General features: G+C 41.2%; 1 protein-coding gene and 1 long non-coding RNA gene across 2 annotated transcripts in view; one reads left to right on the top strand and one right to left on the bottom strand.

The window, feature by feature from the left end:
- M1AP (meiosis 1 associated protein) overlaps window positions 1-20,840 on the top strand; it is a 90,511-nt gene that overhangs the window by 53,241 nt on the left and 16,430 nt on the right. The window contains exons 5-7 of the mRNA XM_086327737.1: window positions 9,715-9,888; window positions 14,310-14,472; window positions 15,436-15,577. Of these exons, the coding sequence (XP_086183863.1) occupies window positions 9,715-9,888; window positions 14,310-14,472; window positions 15,436-15,577 (479 nt within the window). The remainder of the gene's footprint in view (window positions 1-9,714; window positions 9,889-14,309; window positions 14,473-15,435; window positions 15,578-20,840) is intronic.
- On the bottom strand, window positions 7,816-12,437 carry LOC147363642 (uncharacterized). The gene is made up of 3 exons (XR_015137338.1): window positions 11,973-12,437; window positions 11,027-11,219; window positions 7,816-9,899 (listed from the first exon to the last, which is right to left on the bottom strand). It is a non-coding gene; the product is annotated as an uncharacterized LOC147363642 (long non-coding RNA).

The raw sequence follows: 20,840 nt of genomic DNA, 5'->3' as shown, positions 1-20,840 counted from the left end.
TCCTTGGTCTGAGTTCTCAGGGCCATACCATTTCCTTCTCCAGGGGATCTTCCCAACCCAGAGATCAATCTCGTGTTTACTGCATTGGCATCAGGGCCACACCAATAGATTTAATGTCATCCTAATCCCACTTCCTCCTTTTCCTAAATAACCATTCCCCTGCTCTCCTCCAGCACCACAGTGCCTTTGAAAACACTTCTTCCCAATCCACTTTTCTAATTTGCATTGCAATTTACATTAAATGCTTTTAGTTTATAGAATACGTAAATTTGTGCAGAAAAGGAATTTTTTTTTTAAATACCTTCTAAGTCTTGTGTTTCCCAAGTCAAACTGTGCTTTAGATCTTGGTATGTCTCAGTCAGTAGTGATCAACCCCTTTTGCATGTGAGTCGTAATTTTTTTCTCAGTAAAATGAAAATAGAGCTAATTGAGACCCAAAGATAAAATATGTTTTCTTACAAATTGAATCATATAAGTATGATATAATATGATTATTGAAGACAAAAATGTCACCAAGAAAAGAGGAAAGAAATGTAACTAAATGTTCATGTGTAGACAGCTGGGAGGCAGCTTTCTGCTGTTTCAGCCTTTATAGTTTAGTTATGCTTTTAAGTCTACAAAGTGCTTTCCAGTATCATCATTTGATACTTAAATGAACCCTAAGCCTAGGTGTTATCATCATCCACTTTATAGATGAAGAAATTGAACTTAGAGAGAAGTGGTCTAAGATCACGAGGAAGTTAGCATATTGGCCATGATTATTTGTGCAGTGAAGCATTTGCTGAGCTCCCTGTTGTATTCCAGACCCTGTGCTAATGCTAGGTCTATAGAGGTGGGTAAGGTGCTACATCTGGTATCCACAGGCATGCAGATACCCGTCCATAACCAAGACCCTCTTTATTGCATCTACAAGATCTCTCTACTGGGGCTGGCCAGGGCAGGGCAAGTCAGGCATCTCAAAGCAGGATTGGATGGGACTCTGTGCTTCCACTGCAGGGGGCCCAGGTTTGATCCCTGGTCAGGAACTAGAAAGCCATGTGGCTCGGGAAAAAAAAAAAAAAAAAAGAGGATTGGATGGCAGGGAATATTGTCAACTCCTGTCACGGGGTGTTGCTCCCACGGCTCCAGATGTGTGAGGATCCCATGCAGCTTCTCCCATTGGGAAGTCCCTACAACCAGTCACAGGCTTCTGCACCCTTAGGAACAATTCTGAAAAGATTACTCTCCCAGCCAAAGTAATTGCTCTGGAAACATTTCTTTTTTCTAATTCATCTACTTACTAAGGGCTGAAATTTTACATTTGGAATTATATTAAGACATGTCTCAGAGCTAGAGATGCCCATACGTCCCTATTTTGTCTCTAATAATGTAAATCATCCATTGTGAATCATTAGTATTACATTCTTTAGTTAACACTCAAGCCTCCTTTTTATTTTAGCCCACCTTAGGCTGCACCAGCTTGACCTTCCATTGTAAAACTCTCTGGGTAACTGACTAGGGCTGGAAAAGAGGCATGTCCACTACAAGCTGAGGGGTCTCTGCTTGAGTTCTGCTTACGGGACTCCCAGATTCCTCTCTCATTTTTCGACCACTGCCCATTACTACCACAGGACAGGAAAGTATGTGTGGGAAGCCTGGACTGAGACATGGGTATCTCACACAAGCTAGCAGTTTGGCACACCTTCAGACAAGTGTCTTTAGAATACTAATTCAACAATTGTTTAGGCGCCAAGAGCTATAAAGAAGTAAAGGGAAAGGAGTACGGGTTCTCTTCTGCCCCAGTCTTGCACACTTCTTCCCTAAGCAGAGTCAAAGGCTTGCAATAATGGAACCCACCCTTCTTAGAAACAGGTGTAGTGACTACCTGTTGTTACATGAGTGTGTTCCTTTGGGGAGATCTCATCCTTCACCTCGGCTGCTTACCTGCCTGTCCTCACTTCCTCCCTTTTTGTGCTTTAGCCTTCTTGCTAGTCCTCCAATATACCAAGGTCATTCTCACTTTAAGACCTTTGACCTTGCTGACTCCTCTGTAACGAACAGTCTTTCCATAGATGTTTTCATGACTCCCTCCTTCACTTGGTTCAAGTCTCTGCTCAGCTGTTATCTTCTTAGAGCATGCTTCTTCCCTGGCCAACCAAGAGAAAAGTTCACAGACACACACAAATATCCTGATTTATTTTTCTTCCAAGTTACCCATTATTATCTGTAATTGCTTTCCATTTTATGTGTTTGTTATTGTCTGTTCTCCCACTAGAATGGAACACCATAAAAGCAAAGAATTTGTCTCTTTCATTGTTGACCCCAAGCAGTGCCTAGCTCATGGAAGGTACTAATAATCATTTGAATGACAAATTAAATAAGTGAATGAATGAATGAATGGCAATAGTATTCTCCCTGAGACTAGTTCCGAGAAATGAATTTTCTCTGTCTCATTACACTTCTACTGATGTTTTAACCCCTCTAATAGACAGGGATCCTAAGAAGATGATCACCACTTGGTCAGTGCTATGCTCACTTCTCTACAGGGGACACACTGCCTTAACCCCACCACCTCCTTTCAACAGGCTTTTCCTTTTTCCCAGGGCTCAATCATTACCACCACAAATGAGGCTTATAAGTTCAGAAAGACAAGCTGGACTGCCCCTAACATTGTGATGTGTTAGAGACTATCCCCTTGCAGTTATTGACTTAAAAACTGTGGTTGAATGAACATGAACAGTTATTCCTGAGCAAACTGTCTGCTCTGATTACTTATCCTAGTTGTTAGCATCCTAAAGCCACTCCTGTATTCACAGAGTAGATAGCACTGATTGTAAACTGACCCAGAAAGCTAAGTTACCATGATTACATAGTTTCTGTAGCAGTTCTTGACATTTTGAGGGTCACAGAGCTCTTCTGAGAATCTAATAAAAGCGAAGGACCTAACCATCTCCTCCACCCCGACCAAAATACACCTATGCTCTTACAAACTGAGTTGTATTCAATTTCAAGGGTTCCCAGAACCCTTGAAGCCCATCCATGACACCAAAGGACAGGTAACATCATAGTCATTCAGAAAGAAATAGAATTTTCATATAGGTCAAGACCTTTGTGGGAATGGGGAGGTTGTGCAGGACTGGCCAGGAGCACAATTTTCCTGGGCCTCTTCTTTAGACATTCTATGTGTGTGTTAAAGTATTAAATTCTCCCCTTTTAAACACATTTCAATTTTGTAACCCTATTTTAGGGTTGACTTCTGAGAAGCATTGCTTTAGGCATTACCTTATTACTCTTAGGTTTTCTTCAGTTCAGTTCAGTCGCTCAGTCGTGTCCAACTCTTTGAGATCCCATGGACTGCAGCATGCCAGGCCTCCCTGTCCATCACCAACTCCTGGAGTTTACTCAAATTCATGTCTATTGAGTCGGTGATGCCATCCAACCATCTCATCCTCTGTTGTCCCCTCTCCTCCCACCTTCAATCTTTCCCAGCATCAGGGTCTCTTCAAATGACTCAGTTCTTCGCATCAGGAGGCCAAAGTATTGGAGTTTCAGCCTCAGCATCAGTCTTTCCAATGAATATTCAGGACTGATTTCCTTTAGGATGGACTGGTTGGATCTCCTTGCAGTCCAAGGGTCTCTCAAGAGTCTTCTCCAACACCACAGTTCAAAAGCATCAATTCTTCAGCACTCATAGGTTTTCTTAGTCTTTCCCATTATTGTGGCTCTTCCAGAACTTAGCTCAGTGAAGGATATCACTGCTTATGGCCACAGGGTGGCAGAGTAAGTCTAAAAACTGAATGAAAATGCTGGCTACCGCTACTCTGCAACAGACCAGGTCTTCAGGAACACCCAAACAACTCAGAGCCAGAGCAGGTGCATGAGAGCCACGCGTTGACTCCAGTAAACTTTTAGTTCATAACCTCAGTAGGACCAGTCCCACTGACTACCCTGCTCACCAGTAAGTATGAGAGCTGATTGTCATCTGAGAAGTCTCCTCCCCATTCCCCAGGTTTAGTACATTTAGTTGTATTTATAAAGAACACAATACCAAGTGTTGATGTTCTTATGTTTGTTGGTGGCAAGGAGAAAGTCACCAAGATAAGCAAGTAGAGGGAAAAATACTTTTTAAAAAGGAAAGTATCTTCTTTTCCTGTAAGAGCAACTCATTTTGTTGATGAGAGAAAAGGAAGAAAATTCCATTTGTTGGCTCTACCATATGCCATTCATAGGTAATCATCTCATTTCTTATGCCTCCTGTAACTATGAAATAGGCTGTGCTTTCCCCACTGTGCCAAAGTAACATAGCTAACAACTTTCAAGCCACAATTCAAACCCTGTCTTTCTACTACATTCCACCAAACGAAGCCCACAGATGCTCAGGGGCTACTGATTAAAGTCAGATAGGGAGGATATAATTAAACATGTGCCTGCATGCTAAGTCGCTTCAGTTGTGTCCAATCCTGAGACCATATGGACCATGGCAGGAGCCGCCTGCCAGGCTCCTCTGTCCATGGGATTCTCCAGGCAAGAACACTGGAGTGGGTTGCCATTTTCTTCTCCAGAGAATCATCCCAACCCAGGGATCGAACCTGCCTCTCTTATGTCTCCTGCATTGGCAGGTGGGTTCTTTACCACTAGTGCCACCTTGGGAAGCCCATAATTAAGCCCATAATTAATAACTTCCTAGAAAAAGTCAGTCTGAATTGAATTCTGGAGAAATTGCAGGCCATAGATTGAAAAAGCACTAAGGAAGGAAATAACATGGCAAGGAGACTAGTTGAAGCAGAAGAGTTACAGGAAAAAGTAATAAGAGCTGAGGAATAGGCATTTGCTGAACTTCAGCTCTATGCAAGCTACTAAGCTGGAGGATGGAGGGACAGGGGTGTTGATAGGCTCTCAACAAGTGGAAAAAAGGAGGAATGTATGAAAGGGCTTCCTTGGTGGCTCAGTGGTTAAAAAAAAAAGGTCTGCCTGCCAACGCAGGAAACATGGGTTCAATCCCTGGGTCGGGAAGATGCCCTGGAGAAGGAAATGGCAACCCACTCCAGTATTCTTGCCTAGAAAATCCCATGGACAAAGAAGTCTGGTGGGCTGTGTAGTCCATAGCGTCACAAAGAGTCAGACATGACTTGGCCACTTGAGCACATGCACATGGGGGTATTTGAGGAATAATGAGTAGTAACAAATGGTTCAGAATGAGTGAAGAGGATAAAGAAGCTGACAGCAGAAAGGCAGTATGTGCTCCTTAGCAAAGGAAGGATCTGGTGAAACTGTTTCAGAAAAAGTAATTGGTAGTAAAAAGTACCAGAGGGGAAAGAATGGAGTTTGATGGGGCAGCTAAGAGGCTACTGCTATAATTCAGGCACAAAGAAATGAATGCCTTGACCAGTGACAGAGAATATGGAAAAGAAGTTCCCCCTCTAAAGTGTTCTGGTTTCCATATTACTGTTTAGCTTGGATAATGTGACTGTTTCTGAGAAGGTCCCCTCAAACCTGAAGCATAGCTCTCTGGCGATTACTGAGAACTGTTTCAAAGGAAGAAGCTCTACTCAGTGGCTCTCTGAAGAACCTATAGGTTAAGTTGGAAAGAACTCTCACACCATATACAAAAATAAGCTCAAAATGGATTAAAATATTAAATGTAAGATCTGAAACCATAAAACTTCTAGAATAAAACACAGGCAGTGAACTCTTCAGTATCAATCTTAGCAATATTTTGGGGGATATGTCTACTCGGGCAAGGGAAGCAAAGTGAAAATAAACAAATGGGACTACAGCAAACCGAAAAGGTTTTGCACAGTGAAGGAAACAATTGACAAAAAGAAAAGGCAGCCTACTGCCTTTTGCAAATGATATATCTAAAAAAGGATTAATATTCAAAATATACATAGAACCTATACAACTCAACATCAAAAAACAAACAACCCAATTTAAAAATGGGTAAGGGGCCTAAAAAGACATTTTTCCAAAGAAGACATGCTCTGTCAACAGGCACATGAAAAGATGCTCAGCATCACTAATCATCAGAGAAATGCAAATCACCACAATCACTGGACACCTGTCAGAATGGCTATCATCAAAAAGACAACAAATAACAAATGTTGACAAGAATGTGGAGAAAGGGGAACTCTCATGCACTGTTAGTGGAATGCAAATTGGTCCAGCCACTGTGAAGAACAATATGGAGTTTCCTCAAAAAGTTAAAAATAGAACTGCCATATGATCCATCAGTTCCACTCCTGGATGTTTATTTGAAGAAAAAACACTCATTTTAAAAGATATATGCATCCCTATGTTTATTGTAGCATTATTTACAGTAGCCTAGATATGAAAGAAACCTAAGTGCCCATCAATAGATGAATGGATAAAGAAGATGTGGAATATTCTTTATGGACTATTACTCAGCCATAGTAAAAAAAAAAAGAAGAAGTCAATCTTGCCATTTGCAGCAACGTGGGTGGACGTAGAAGCTATTTTCTAAGTGAAATGAGAAAGACAAATACTTTCAGATTTCACTTATATGTAGACTCTAAACAACAAAACAAATGAACAAACATAACTAAACAGAAACAGAGGTGTAGATATAGGGAATAAACAGGAAGTATAGTAAGGAGAGCAGAGAAATAGCTGAGGGAGAGTAAAAGGTACAAACTTTCAATTACAAAACAAAAAGAAGTTGGAAAGAACTTAGCAACATTGACGGTGTGTCTGCAGGGAAGACTGGCATTTTCCTTCAGAGGTGCCATGTTTCAGACTTGCTTCTTCAGCTTTACAGGGTCAGAAAGTTGATCTTATCAACATCCTCTCAGAGATAGACTCGCCTGATCAAGCTCAAGACTAAAGTTGTTGGCCAGAATATTTTAGAGGAAGGGCCATAACCACTATAACCAAGAAGAGCAGAAGCTTGACAGATGCATCCTGCCTTCCTGCCGCTGGGGCTCCTCACTGAGCTAGCACGCCCTCTCCTCTGAGCTATGCTTGGCTGATGGAGGCCAGCATCTGCCGCTGTTCCTCCCTTTCTCCGTGCTCCATTTCTGGTCAACCCTCTCTCCTTCTAATGGATCATTCATTCCTTGGATGAGCCCGTACCATCCATAGGCTCCAGCCAAATCTTGCTTTGGTCTATAAGCCATTCTTTTTAAAGTGACTGTTTTTCATTGACCTCATCACTCTGTATTGACTTTATTTTTTAACTATCTGAGGAAACCCCTATTTTTCTTATTTCCAGATTCTTAATGGGGAGATACTTTGCTCTGTCCCCATACCCATGGTAGGAATTTTCTAATCTTTTACCATTTCACTGGGGAGAAAAAAAGAAACACTTGCCTTCTCCAAAATTCTGTTGTTTGAACTCAAAGCAGTATCATCTGCTCTACTTTTTAAGATCCTTTTTTCTACTTCATTTATTTAGTTCTATATCTGCCTCCTTATACTTTAATAACTGTTTTGCTTCTTTGAAGAGAAGCTGTTCAGTCATTTCCCTACTTATTACTCAAGTTGAAGTCCAGACTCAGAAAAATTACTTCTTCTTTTTCTTATGACACAATAAATTTCCCATTATTAAAAAGAACATTTCTCCTCACTTATGAGGAGCATTTATTTGATGATGACTTCATATTTATCACTGTAGTACCTGAAAACATAGTGGAGTAGACGAGAGTTTAAGGAGAAATGGTCAAGAATAATGTTGCTTTATAAATTCATTAAGGTAAAGAGTATCATATATCTTTATATAGTATTTCACCTTCTATGTAGTACATAATTAATATTATTGCTTGATGCAATGAGTTCATTAGCTAATGAATCCTCATAACTATTCACAGAAGATGGTAGAAGTTTTTTTTTTAAGTGAAAGCAAGTTTATTTAGAGAGATTCACATCCCATAGGCAGAATACGGTCCACCTCAGAAGGCGAGCGTAACCAGTGGTAAAGTTTTAATTATACTGGGTCAAAGAGAAATGCATTTGGTGCCCATTTTCAGCCACATAATAAGTCGATAAATATGACATGAAGTCACTTAAGTCTCACCACACTTTCCCCGTGTGGGTGCCAACACGTTGGACTGAAGCCCTTTGTTCCGTGTGGAGAGTCTGCCACCTCTGCAGACTTGTCCTCAGGAATGTCGTTCTAGAAATAAACCAGCGTTCTCCTTGGGGTCCATGAGTCATACATAGAAGTTAATTCATTGGAGCGACTGACTTTTCTTAGGCCCTTTGTAAAAGTATTTCTGAGAGTCCCTCACGGTAAGGCAAAAAAAGCCAGGTTCCTCTTCAGTTTCTTTCCAGCTCTTGTCTCATTTCCTCTCTGTGCTTCCTCTGTCACCTTATATTTGGCTTCTACTGACAAACTTTATGTCCAGATCCAGATCCCAATTCCTGAGCTAGTGTTGCCTAAATAAGGAAATAGACCATCAAAGTCTCATCACCCCGCCTACCTAGTCCCATTCATTCAGATTGGGAATCAAATCACACTCCACCAGCCCATCTCTGGCTTCTTGGCTGCTAATCACACTTGTGAGATACACCAATGGCAAACTTGTATAATTCTGTATCAGAAGGTGGAGCTTATAATTCATCTTTTCTCTTTTAGTCTTTTAAAATTTATGTTTTATAACAGAGGAAATAATTAAATACATTTTCACTGTGAAACAATAACATAAAATTGAAGACCTCATTAACTAACTATTTAACTTGCATTGTGGATATGAGAGTTGGACCATAAAGAAAGCTGAGTGCTGGAGAATTGATGCTTTTGGACTGTAGTATTAGAGAAGACTCTTAAGAGTCTCTTGGACTGCAAGGAGATCCAACCAGTCCATCCTGAGGGAAATCAGTCCTGAATATTCACTGGAATGACTCATACTGAAGCTGAAGCTCCAATATTTTGGCCACCTGATGCTAAGAACTGACTCACTGGAAAAGACCTTGATGCTGGGAAAGACTGAAGGCAGGAGGAGAAGGGAATGACAGAGGATGAGATGGTTGGATGGCATCATTGACGCGATGGACATGAGTTTGAGCAAACTCCGGGAGTTGGTGATGGACAGGGACGCCCGCTGTGCTGAGATCCATAGGGTCACAAAGAGTCGCACATGACTGAGTGACTGAACTGAACTGAACTTGAATTGCTATATTATTTTTGGCTGTTTTTATATTCCAAAATGTTTTTTAATACATAAAATACATAAATACAATAAAATTCAAATGTATAGAAGTATGAATAATATAAAGTGAATGTATCTCAGAATTCTGCCCCATTTCTATTCCAGTCCACCATTAACAATTTAATAGTAGACTTCCAGAGCTCTGTAAAAGGCATTTCCATACATATGTATGTATTTAGGCTAACAGTTTTATTTTTATATAAATGAGTCACACTATGCTCTAGAACTTTCTTTATTCACTATCTCCTAGCTTTCCATGTCAGTACATTTAACTTTGTTAACAGCTGCATAATACTCCATAGTCTATGCCATAATTTATTTAAATATTTCCCTATTGATGGGCATTTGAATAGCTTTCTGTTTGGGGCTTTGATTATTTGTTTTTGCAACAATGCTGTGCTGAACATCTTTGCATGTGTCTCTTTGGGTACTATCCAAGAATGTCTCTAGGCTAGGTATCTAGAGGTAGAATTGACAGGTTCAAAAATGGGTGCTTTTAATATTTTATAGTTTTAAAAATTTGTAACTAAAGAATTAAACATTGTAACTACCGTTTCCCTTTCTTCTGCAGAGAGTTCTGTCCTGGCAACTGACATTGATCTTCAGACTATAGACAGTGATATTGTCAGCATGGAGATTTTCTTCAAAGCCTGGCTGCATAACAGCGGAACAGATCAAGAACATATTCACCTTCTTCTTCCTTCACGGAGTATCAGCAACATTTCCAGAACCAGAGATGATTCAAGTACACTCTCCCTAAAAGATATATTACATAGACAGTGATTATCCTAGTCTAGAATTAGGATTGGAAAGTCATCAAAATACAGAGTAGTTGAGGTTTAGGGACTGGAGGAGGAGTGGATGAGGCTGTCCAATGTCAGCATGAGAATTTCTAAACTAATTTTCAATTAGGAAACTGAACCTGATTAAACCCAGACAGCAAGAGCCAGTTAGTTTCAGTGTAGAGACTTAAACACCTCAGTAATAGGGCATCAGCTACACTACATGAGAGAACAATGAATCATATGTTTTCTCAAGTTTTCATTTTTGATGTGGCAGATACTATTGACATAATTTCAGGTAAGCTGGTACCTCAATAACATGAATAGGGCCCGTAAGGAGAGGAAAAGAACCAAAACTAAATGATTAAATAGAGATCTTCTCAATAGGAAGACACCAAATTGAGGGGAACTAAAGCAACTATAGAACAAGCCCCAGGGAGTTCAACTAGTGGCCCTAGACGCTGTTAACAAAGTCCGTTCTGGCGGTTGTGGAAACCAAGAGGTCAATCCAGTGCTGTAGGCATGCCAGCAAGGTCCTGGATACTGTTCCAGCCGGCAGTGATACCGAATTCAGGTCCCACAGGATTGTAGGAATAAAGCCATTTCTAGTCTCCATCCCCTTTGAAGGTGGGCCTAAGACCTGGGTGGCAGGACCTGCAAATGGACCCATCAGTACAGTCAGCCACAGCTTCAAAGGGAAAAGACTAAACTGTGTCTTCCCCTTTAGGAGTGTGTGCTTAATGAGAAAAATAGATATACCGACTTCTGTCCCCAAAGGGGAGGATACACCTTGGTCCTTTCTTTATAGAGATAGCCATTGGGTTCTTAATCTATCTCCCCTTCCCCCCCATTTCAGTCAAGGGCCTGTGATGCCTTTAACAACTTCTCTTGATTTTCCTGTCTTTCCTTTGTGTGTAAAATCTTCCCATGGCCTCCATTCCACCTGCTTTGCCCAAGATCAATTGCTCACTTCATATCTATTTTTTCCCAAACAGTGTTAACTCTTTTCCCTGCATTATCCTATTTCATCTTCATAACAACAACATGATGCAGGTACTGTTATCACATGCCATTGAATCTAAAAGTGAAAGTGTTAGTCACCTCAGTCGTGTCCGACTCTTTGCAACCGCATGAACTGTTGCCCACCAGGCTCCTCTGTCCGTGGGATTCTCCAGGCAAGAATACTGGAGTGGGTTGCCATTCTCTTCTCCAGGGGATCTTCCCAACCCAGGGGTAGAACCTGGGTCTCCTGCATTGCAGGCAGATTCTTTACCGTCTGAGTTACCAGGGAAGCCTAGATGGTGTCAATTATAAGACATACCATTATTTTATGTACCACCAAGAAAGAGAAACAATTCCAATTAAATGTGACACATTGCTTTTTATCACTTAGAAATATTATTTTATTCTTACTGAGAGAGTTCTTTCAGGTTAGAGTAGTAAGTAAGGGTTAAGAGTGTCTGCCTGGTCCATGGTGATTGTAAGACATATACAGAGACACTGCTGCTAAGTCACTTCAGTTGTGTGCGATTCTGTGCGACCCCGTAGACGGCAGCCCACCAGGCTCCGCCGTCCCTGGGGTTCTCCAGGCAAGAACACTGGAGTGGGTTGCCATTTCCTTCTCCATTGCATGAAAGTGAAAAGTGAAAGTGAAGTCACTCAGTCGTGTCCAACTCTCTGTGACCCCATGGACTGCAGCCTTCCTGGCTCCTCCATCCATGGAATTTTCCAGGCAAGAGTACTGGAGTGGGGTGCCATTGCCTTCTCCATACAGAGACACTAAGTGAAAAAAAAAAGTGTCTTAAAATCAATAAATATATTATCCCTGTTTACAGATGAGAAAACTGACACTCAGAGGAATTAAATATTCCCCCAGGGCTGCACAGAAAATTAATAGCTAAGCCAAAATCTGAAGCCAGGCAACTCCGAATCCCATTCTTAACTCTTAGGATTATAAATCTATATTTTATACATTTGATTACTCTCAGCCCAAAGCATATTCATCAAACCCTGGTCTGTCACCTCCAGAGCCTGGGCCCTTACCTACCATGCAACCTGCATCCTGCTGGGCACTTCTCTCAATAGGAGGGCTAGGGCCATCCAGAGCCAGGATCTCCTGCAACCAGCCTTTCTTCTGCTGCCGCATGGCATTTGCCCATGGTCATATTGAGAATTCTCTGCTTTGCCCTCTCTTTTCCCGTGGCTTTCAACACCAGGGTCAGACCCAGAATGTTTATCTCCATCTGCAGTTATTTTTTGGAAATCCACAGGTCTTCAGGGTGGGTGGTAGAACTTAGATCTAGATGGTGGTAGAACTGCTGAAAACATCTTCACTGGAATCCAGATGCTCATGCACAAGTTGGAATGATGTCCAAAGAAGGTAGGCCTCTCCTGGTGTGGGTATGACCCACATGAGAGTTTAAACAAGCACAATAAAGACCATATTGTAGTTACCCATTGTTCACAAAACTGATGCATTGCTCTTTATGTGAATTTCTAGAAATGTGTTTCCCTAAGGGGAAAAAAAAAAGCTAATTAAACCCCTAAGCTCTCCTAATATATAATCTTTTGAGGACTGCTCTTCAGATGTTCACTCTGACTTCTCTTTACAAGGTTCTCCACCCAACACTACCTGCTTCCTTCACCCTCTCCCTAGATGCTTCCTCAGAGGCCTCTTTCTGACAGAGCATAGTCTGCCTCGGATGAACTTCTTTTCTCATTCTTGGTCTCTGCTGTCTCTGCACCTGGGTCTGAGTGATGAGAAGCATATCTGGTTCTAGACTCAAACCCTGCTAAAACACCTTTCCCAGGTTTGGAACATTGCTGAGACTACGGTTCCATTAGTTCTCATCCCTGGCTACAGTAAGAATCAAATGAGGAACTTTTAAAAATACAATATCAGCTCCAGCCCCAGAGATCCCAGTTTTGCTGGTGTGAGGTAGGGGCCAGACATCCGTACCTTTTACAAGTTCACTAGGTGATTTTTACTGCAGCCAAAGTCAAGAACCTCAGTCAGATGAGCACAGCTGTCTAATCCTAAAACCCAAGGACCCAACAATGAAGCAGTCAGGCACAGAGGAAGTAAGGGGAAGCTGGAGTCCTAGGCCGGAGAAGGCAATGGCACCCCACTCCAGCACTCTGGCCTGGAAAAACCCACGGACGGAGGAGCCTGGTGGGCTGCAGTCCATGGGGTCGCTAAGAGTCGGACACGACTGAGCGACTTCACTTTCACTTTTCCCTTTCATGCATTGGAGGAGGAAATGGCAACCCACTCCAGTGTTCTTGCCTGAAGAATCCCAGGGACGGGGGAGCCTAGTAGGAGGCCGTCTATGGGGTCGCAGAGTCGGACATGACTGAAGCAACTTAGCAGTAGCAGGAGTCCTAGGCAGAGTCCCTCCTAATGACTTCCTGGGCTCTGGGACACACCTGGCCAAGAGCTCTCTCATCCAGAAATGATGTCCAGGTCTGGTTGCCAGGCCCAGCTAGACCTATTCTTTCTACATTATTTCTACTTTTGTTTTTACCTCATGTTGCAGGTACTTCAGTCATTTCATAAATCACTGACATCAACAGCTAACCTTCTCACAAGTACAGAACACTCATATATTCATAGTTTGTTAACAATACTTAAACCCAATATATATTTCATTTAAAACCTTCATAGTATCAAGGATTCAAATCCAGAGCAACAGAACATTGTACACTGTGACATGTGAACATGCCTGCTGGAGAAGAAGCTTACGGAAGCATAAAAAACCTCCATGAATAACCCATACATAGTCGGAACACCCTCAGAAGTGTTGTATGTTGCCATAGTGATGTTGCAAGGTCCAAAAGGTTCTATTCACTTGGGGAATTATAAAATACACCGTTTCAGGAACTTAGTCCTCCCCCTCCCTCGAGTGTCCTGGAAGAGCTCACACAGAAGCAGTAGCTGTCAGCTGACTGCCTGACTTCTGCTTTCCTGCTCTTCCTTCATCTGACCTGCAGTCTTGCCAAAGCTTAGCCACAGGGAAGCAGGAGGGGCAACATTTCCTTCTCTGATTGCCAAAAGGCCCTGCATATTGCAGTGTTAACTGCCTCCTCCACAGCAGACACACATTCCTCTCGGACTCAATCACAAGCCAGATCTCTCACTATGAGGAAACTGCTCAGCCAGCCCAGAAGTAAAACAAGAAAAAAAAATCATGTCACACCCAGAAAATAAAGTTACCTGTTATGTAGAGCAATATTATTTCAGACCTGCTCCTCTGTCCACTTTCCTGCCTCCCAGCCCTTACTTGCCTGGTGGACGCGGAATGGGTGGCAGATGATCTCTCTTAATCATATAGCCTGAGGTAACTTGTGACAAACAATCCCTCCCCAAATGCCATTTTTATTGCAGTGTGCCTGAAATGTGATCTCCAAGAACGACTTCTCAGCCCATCCCTACTCCCTGGAACAGCTGATGGCTCCTTGAGGATGGATGACCCCAAAGGAGACTTTGGCACCCTCTACCAGATGGTTTCCCAGTCACCAGCCTCTTGTTACAAGCTCCGGGTGATCAAGTATGGTCCAAGAGAACCTCCCTAATCCATGCAAATATTTATTCTTATTGGTTCCAGCTAGGAAGACTAAGATAGAGGGAGGGCATGGGCATCCCCAAGTGTCAGGCAGCAGGGGGTCAATTCCAGAGTAGCAACTACAGGTGTGGGCGTGAAATAGCAAGGTCAGGCTGCTCAGTATGTGGAGATGAATGAGGAGACAGTGAAAGATATGTCTCAGTAGAATATTCTAAAGTCTGGATGAAGACTGGAAATCCAGAAAGTCTCTGAGAATGCAGAGGAAAAAAAGATAAACAGAACGATGTTTATCCATTCAGCAAATGTTTATTAAACACCTACTATGTTTAGACATCAGGACAGAGGTCTGATCGTCAAGGAACGAGTGGCACCTAGGATCTACCCCACCTTTCCATTTCTTTAAGTACTAGAATTCTTGTTTCTGAGAGAATCAGTTCCAGAGCTGAATTAGGAATGATGGCAAAGACCACTTTTACTGCTTCCTAGTTCTGTCACAGTGCCTATGTACAGGTATCTGAGTAAGCTTGTCTATGGACTTGGGCCCATGGATGCTGCTGGGGAAACTGCTTAAACGAAATCTCTTCTTAACTGTGTCTTCCGTCAGCATCTTGCCACAGAAGAACCAGGTCTGGGATGCAGATAGTTAGCATACTGTTGTATAATGTGGTTGCTGCAGCAGGAATGAATGGGACAGAGTAAGCTCAGGAGAGGAAATACCCATCAGAGTCTTGAGGTCTCAGAATAGGTGCTGCATTCATTCATTGACAGACTTTGAGACTCTGCTGTGTGCCATATACCCTGATAGGTACATCCTAAGGTGAATAATTCACAGGCCCTAACCTAAAGGATTTCACAATAGAGTCTTAGACTTAGGCTAAATTTAAGTGGGTCTGGGTCAAGGTTCTGGATATCACGAAGGAGCCTCACACTTCCATTGTCTCTTCCCAGGGCTCTAAAATCCAGTGGGGTCTGCGAATCATTGACATATGGACTCCCCTTCATCCTCAGACCCACAAGCTGTTGGCAGCTGGAATGGGATGAGCTGGAAACAAATCAGCAGCATTTCCATGCTTTGTGTCACAGCCTACTGGTGAGTGCCCATGTCACCAGGTGATGAAGAGTGTTAAAGTACCCACCAGAGGGAAGCAGCTAATTTAATCCTGCCCTGATCCCAAATCTGTCCCAGTCTTCCAGAGGATAGAGAAAAACTGGACATACTTTGAAATATGGATCAAGTATGACTTGCCTTTGTTGGTTTCATGCTATAGAGAATAATTCCTGAATTCCGTTATATGACACTAAACTTAAAAATCCCTGATTTTACATTTTAATGGCAACAGGAAATTGTCCTTAAGTAACTATATCTTAAACCCTATTTTCTTCCTATCACTATGCTGGATATTATGGTTTATTTCAATGAAGAACACATAGTCTATGCTAGAAATTGTGCTAAGTCCCAGATATTCAATCTATTATGGTAGACATTATCTGTGGTCTCAAAAAACTTTCTAATGAAAGAGACAGAATTAAATATGTATATTCTTAATTGTGAGAAGTTTATGAAGGAAAATAAGGGCTTGCTAAAATATAGCCTCTCTATAAAAGTGACGATTAAACTGAGATCTGCCAGATGAAGGAATTAGCTAGGTGAAGGGTGGCAGGAAGACCATTCCAGGTGCAGAGAAATCCATGTGCAAAGACCCAAAGGCCAGAAAGAGATGATCCTCAAATCAAGAATGGAATGATCATTGTGACTGAAACAAAATGAGCAAGAATAGAGAGAACCAAAAGGTGAGGAGCTAAAAGTGAGCAGGCTAAAATCATACCAGGATTTGTAGCCCAAACTGAGAACGTGGGACTTTATGTACAGAAAGAAATCATTAGAAATGACATCATCTATTTAAATGTTTAAATGATTAATTGTGCCAAAATTTAGAAATGAACTTTCCAAAGCAAAAATGAAAACAAGAAAATAAGGTAGGAGGGCGCTGAAATAGTCTAGGCAAGAGACGATTTTGGCTTGGTATTGGATATTGAAGTCAAGATGAGAAAAGTAAACCAATTAAAGCAGTATTTTAGAGAAAGAGAACTTGTGAAGGATTGGATATAGGGAGAGAGAAAGAGGAAAGTATCAAATAACTGCCTGGTTTCTGGTTTACCATTTCCTGAAATGAAAAATCTAAAACGATCATACACATGAAACAGTAATACAACACTGAGAAAGCAAAATGAAAAAACTGTAAATGCAATTCAGGGTTGAGTATAACTACTTAGTGGCTACAGAATAACAGTTTGACCCAGTAGGATATGGGAGATCAAGACAACACAATAATGTGTCTCTTTCACTATCAGAAGCAGACTTCTTTTTTCCTGTTTCAAAGCCCACACTCCCTTTTAGGTCCACCCACTAAGTTCCTGTTTCCTATCTGACGAACACCCATCTCCTATCTTTGCAGAGCAGAGGCAACAGATACCTCCTGACTGTTAAAGCCCAACCACTCAGTTTACTATACTCTACCTGATTCCTCAGGATCTTGGAGATCTACTGGGGAGAAATTTCTCTCAAGGGGCTTCAATACATTCTTTTGAACATGATATCTTAAACAAACATTTGCATTTTAATACACTGATAGAGGGAGTATAAATTTTCTGAAAAGTGGTAACCCTCAACACTTTAATTCTACTACCAGGAATATAGCCCAAGAAAACAGTGAGGAAAGAGAGAAAAGTATGACCATAGGTATGGTAATGTTTATCTCGGTGTTATTTACAATGGTAAAAAACTGGAAACAACTTTAATGTCCTAAATAGAAGAATGGTTAAATTGAAATAGGGGAAAGGTTAGAAGAACAACAATTCACCCAAGCAATGAGGTATTATGTAGCAATAATAGTTTATAGTAAGGATGGGAAAGACTATTCTTTTCCATCCTGGCTTACATTACATGAGATTAGAGTCTCTCTGCCTCTGAACTTGGGATGTGAGAATCCATATTTATTCGTTCAACAAATATTTATTGAGCGCTTCCCAGGCGGTTCAGTGGTAAAGAATCCGCCAGCCAATACAGAAGACATAGAAGATTCGGGCTTGATCCCTGGGTTGGGAAGATGCCCTAGAGTAGAAAATGGCAACCCACTCCAGTATTCTTGCCTGGAGAATCCCATAGACAGAGGCGCCTGGCAGGCTACAGTCATTGAGGTTGCAAAGAGTCAGACAGGACTGAGCAACTAAGCATGCATTTATTGAGTACCATGTGCCAGGTATAGTTGTAGAGGCCAAAGAGACCTCTTCTTTAGCACTCCTCTCCCATGCAAACTCACAAGTATGTAGTTGATCCAAGTCTAGCAGATACCCATTTTTGGTAGCACTTATTATAATAAGAGCTAGTCACTTAACCAAGTGCTTTGCATATCTTAACTCATTTAATCCTCACAGTAATTCCATGAGATAAATTGCTATCCCTATTTTTACAGATAGAGAAGACTAAAGAGATCAAGTGACTTACGAAAGGTCACACAGCTACTGAAGTGATCTCGTCAGAATTTGAATGTAGTTCTGCTGACTACGTACTTTTAAAAAATATGTGTCATACTTTTAACTCCTTGGTTTCTGCTACCAGTGTAGCCAGATAAACACAGACTACAGCACCAAAGCTAATCCTTCTCCCTTCACTTAACACCCCGTGCCTCTGTACTTCACTGGACTCGAATTCACTTAAACTGGTAGGAGGTACTTACTTCCTTACCCATGTTGTGCTTCTTGTGCTCCACTCCATCAGATCAAAGACTCTCCTCTTCTAGAAAGGAAAGAAGCAAAATAGTGTTTGAATGGCTCTCCCTTCTTGCTTCTCACGTGGCATCTCCAAGCAGCAAAAAGCCTGAAAGGCAGTGTGTTATGGAGGGAAAAATTCACAAGCTTCTGTTCATTCATTCAACACCAAATATTTTTGGAGTCCCTACTATGTGACAAGACTTATTTAGAGTTTTAACCTTCCTGATCCTATTTTTACAAGTTCTCAGCACTTCTTTCTCACACCTCTTTCATATGTTCTTTCAGAATCTGATGTCATCGGCTCCCCATGTAAATCTTTTGACTTCTTTTTTTTTTCCTTCTGTTTCTCACTTTGTTGTTTCCCCTCCAGCTAACTTCTCCTTCTAACTTCTGTCTTTCTGTTAATAGCAGCCCCACCACTGTCTACTCACCCAGGCTTGAAACCTCAGGCACTTTCAGCCTTCTCACCCTTTACACCCATTTCATTCCTAAGTCATATCACATTTTTTCTCAGGAGTTGTAACTGTTCTTCCCTCCCCCTCCCCACTGCTTGTTCTCACCAAGACTTACTTCTTCAATAAACTCCTAATTTGCTTCCCTGTGTCCAATCTGTCACTCCTAATTTGCTCTGTTCTTTAAGTCAGGTTAATCTTCTTGAAGCATTCCCCTAATGTCACCTGATTACTTATGTCGTGCCTGCTCTAACACCATAACATCTACTGTATGTATTTTTTCCTCTCTATTCTTCTTATCATTATCTTAGGTCAAGTCCCCTTCCCCTCTTTCCTTTAATATTACAGTAATCGCTTAACTTGGCTTTTAGTGTTGCCCCTTGCCAATCCATTTTCCATACTGCTGCCAGATTAATCTTCTTGAAACACAGCACTGATCCTGCCACTCTTCAGCTTAAAACTATTTTGTGGCTTCCTATTAATCATATTTTAGAGTCTATATTCCTTAGCTAGGTAGTCAAACTCCATCCTTGCCTCCCGTTATTCTCCTTCCTATATCATACAGTCCAACCAAATTAATATACAAACTTAAAATCACCCCACCACTGAACTTTTTTTCACGTTTTCCCTTCTCCTATCTCCATCTGTTCAAATTCTACCTCATTCTGAAGGACTCAGCTCAGATGTTGCTCCTGCAATGAGGCCTTTCTGGATGCCTGTATTTACCAGAATGACTTTGTGCATTCTGTTTCTTTTTGGAGAAAAGTATATTTCAATTTGTTTTTAAAATATATGATCCTATGGTTTTGGTTAAAGCCTATGATATAAATTTGACTACCCAGACTCTAGGAAAACATGGTTGCCTTTTCCTGAAATTTCTACCACTTCCCCATTTTACCAACTAATTCCTCAGCCTTATTCAAATTTAGGTTTAGAGTAGAAACTCTTCTTTTGCTATCTCTCTTTGTTGGAAGTCAAGACCAGGCAGTCTTCTTTTCTTTTTTCTTTTTCTTTTCTCATTTTCTTTATTTGGTAGGAATGTTTTCAATATAATTCAAGTAGTACTTTATGCCAATAATGATTTTGTTGAGAACAGCAGCTTTTCATTTTTCTTTATAGTTCCCATGATTAGAACAGTACATGGAACACAGCAGGTTCTCAATAAATGTCCATAAATACCATTTAATTTTTTAATTTATCTTGTTTAATTGGAGGATAATTGCTTTATAGTATTGTGTTGGTTTCTACTATATATCATGAATCAGCCATAGGTATACATATGTCCCCTCCCTCTTAAACCTCCCACCCCACCTCCTACCCCATCCCACCCCTGTAGGTTATCACAGAGCTCCCTGCATCATACAGTAAATTTCCACTGGCTACTTAATTTTACCTATGGTAATGTATACGTTTCCATGCTACCCTCTCAATTCGCCCCACCCTCTCCTTCCCCTGCTGTGTCCACAAGTCTCTTCTCAGTGTCTGCATCTCCACTGCTGCCCTGCAGTTAGGTACATCAGTGCCATCTTTCTAGATTCCATATATGTGCATTAATATACGATATTTGTCTCTTTCTGAACTTACTTCACTCTGTATAATAGGCTCTACCTTGGTAGAACTGAGTCAAATGTGTTCCTTTTTATGGCTGAGTAATATTCCATTGTGTATATGTACCACAGCTTCTTTATCCATTCATCTGTTAATGGACATCCAGGTTTCTCCCACATCCTACCTATTGTAAATAGTGCTGTGATGAACATTGGGGTGCATGTGTCTTTTTTAATTATGACTTCCTCAAGGTGTATGTCCAGTAGTGGGATTGTTGGGTCATATGGTAGTTTTATTCCTCGTTTTTTAAGGAAGTTCCATAATGTTCTCCATAGTGGCTATATCAATTTGCATTCCCACTAACAGTGTAAGAGAGTTTCCTTTTCTCCACACCCTCTCCAGCACTTACTGTTTATAGATTTTTTTTGACGATAACCATTCCAGCCCATGTGAAGTAATACCTCCTCATTGTAGTTTTGATTTGCATTTCTCTAATAATGAGCGATGTTGAGCATCGTTTCATGTGTTTATTCGCCATCTGTATTTCTTCTTAGAAGAAATGTCTGTCTAGGTCTTCTGCCC

This window comes from Bos grunniens, chromosome 11 (assembly GCF_055505025.1).
Source record: "Bos grunniens cultivar Pamir isolate PY7600 chromosome 11, Bosgru_T2T1.0, whole genome shotgun sequence".
In the NCBI taxonomy this organism is placed as follows: domain Eukaryota; kingdom Metazoa; phylum Chordata; class Mammalia; order Artiodactyla; family Bovidae; genus Bos; species Bos grunniens.
The sequence above is the reverse complement of the archived record's forward strand: the minus strand, read 5'-3'. Positions and strand labels throughout refer to the sequence as shown.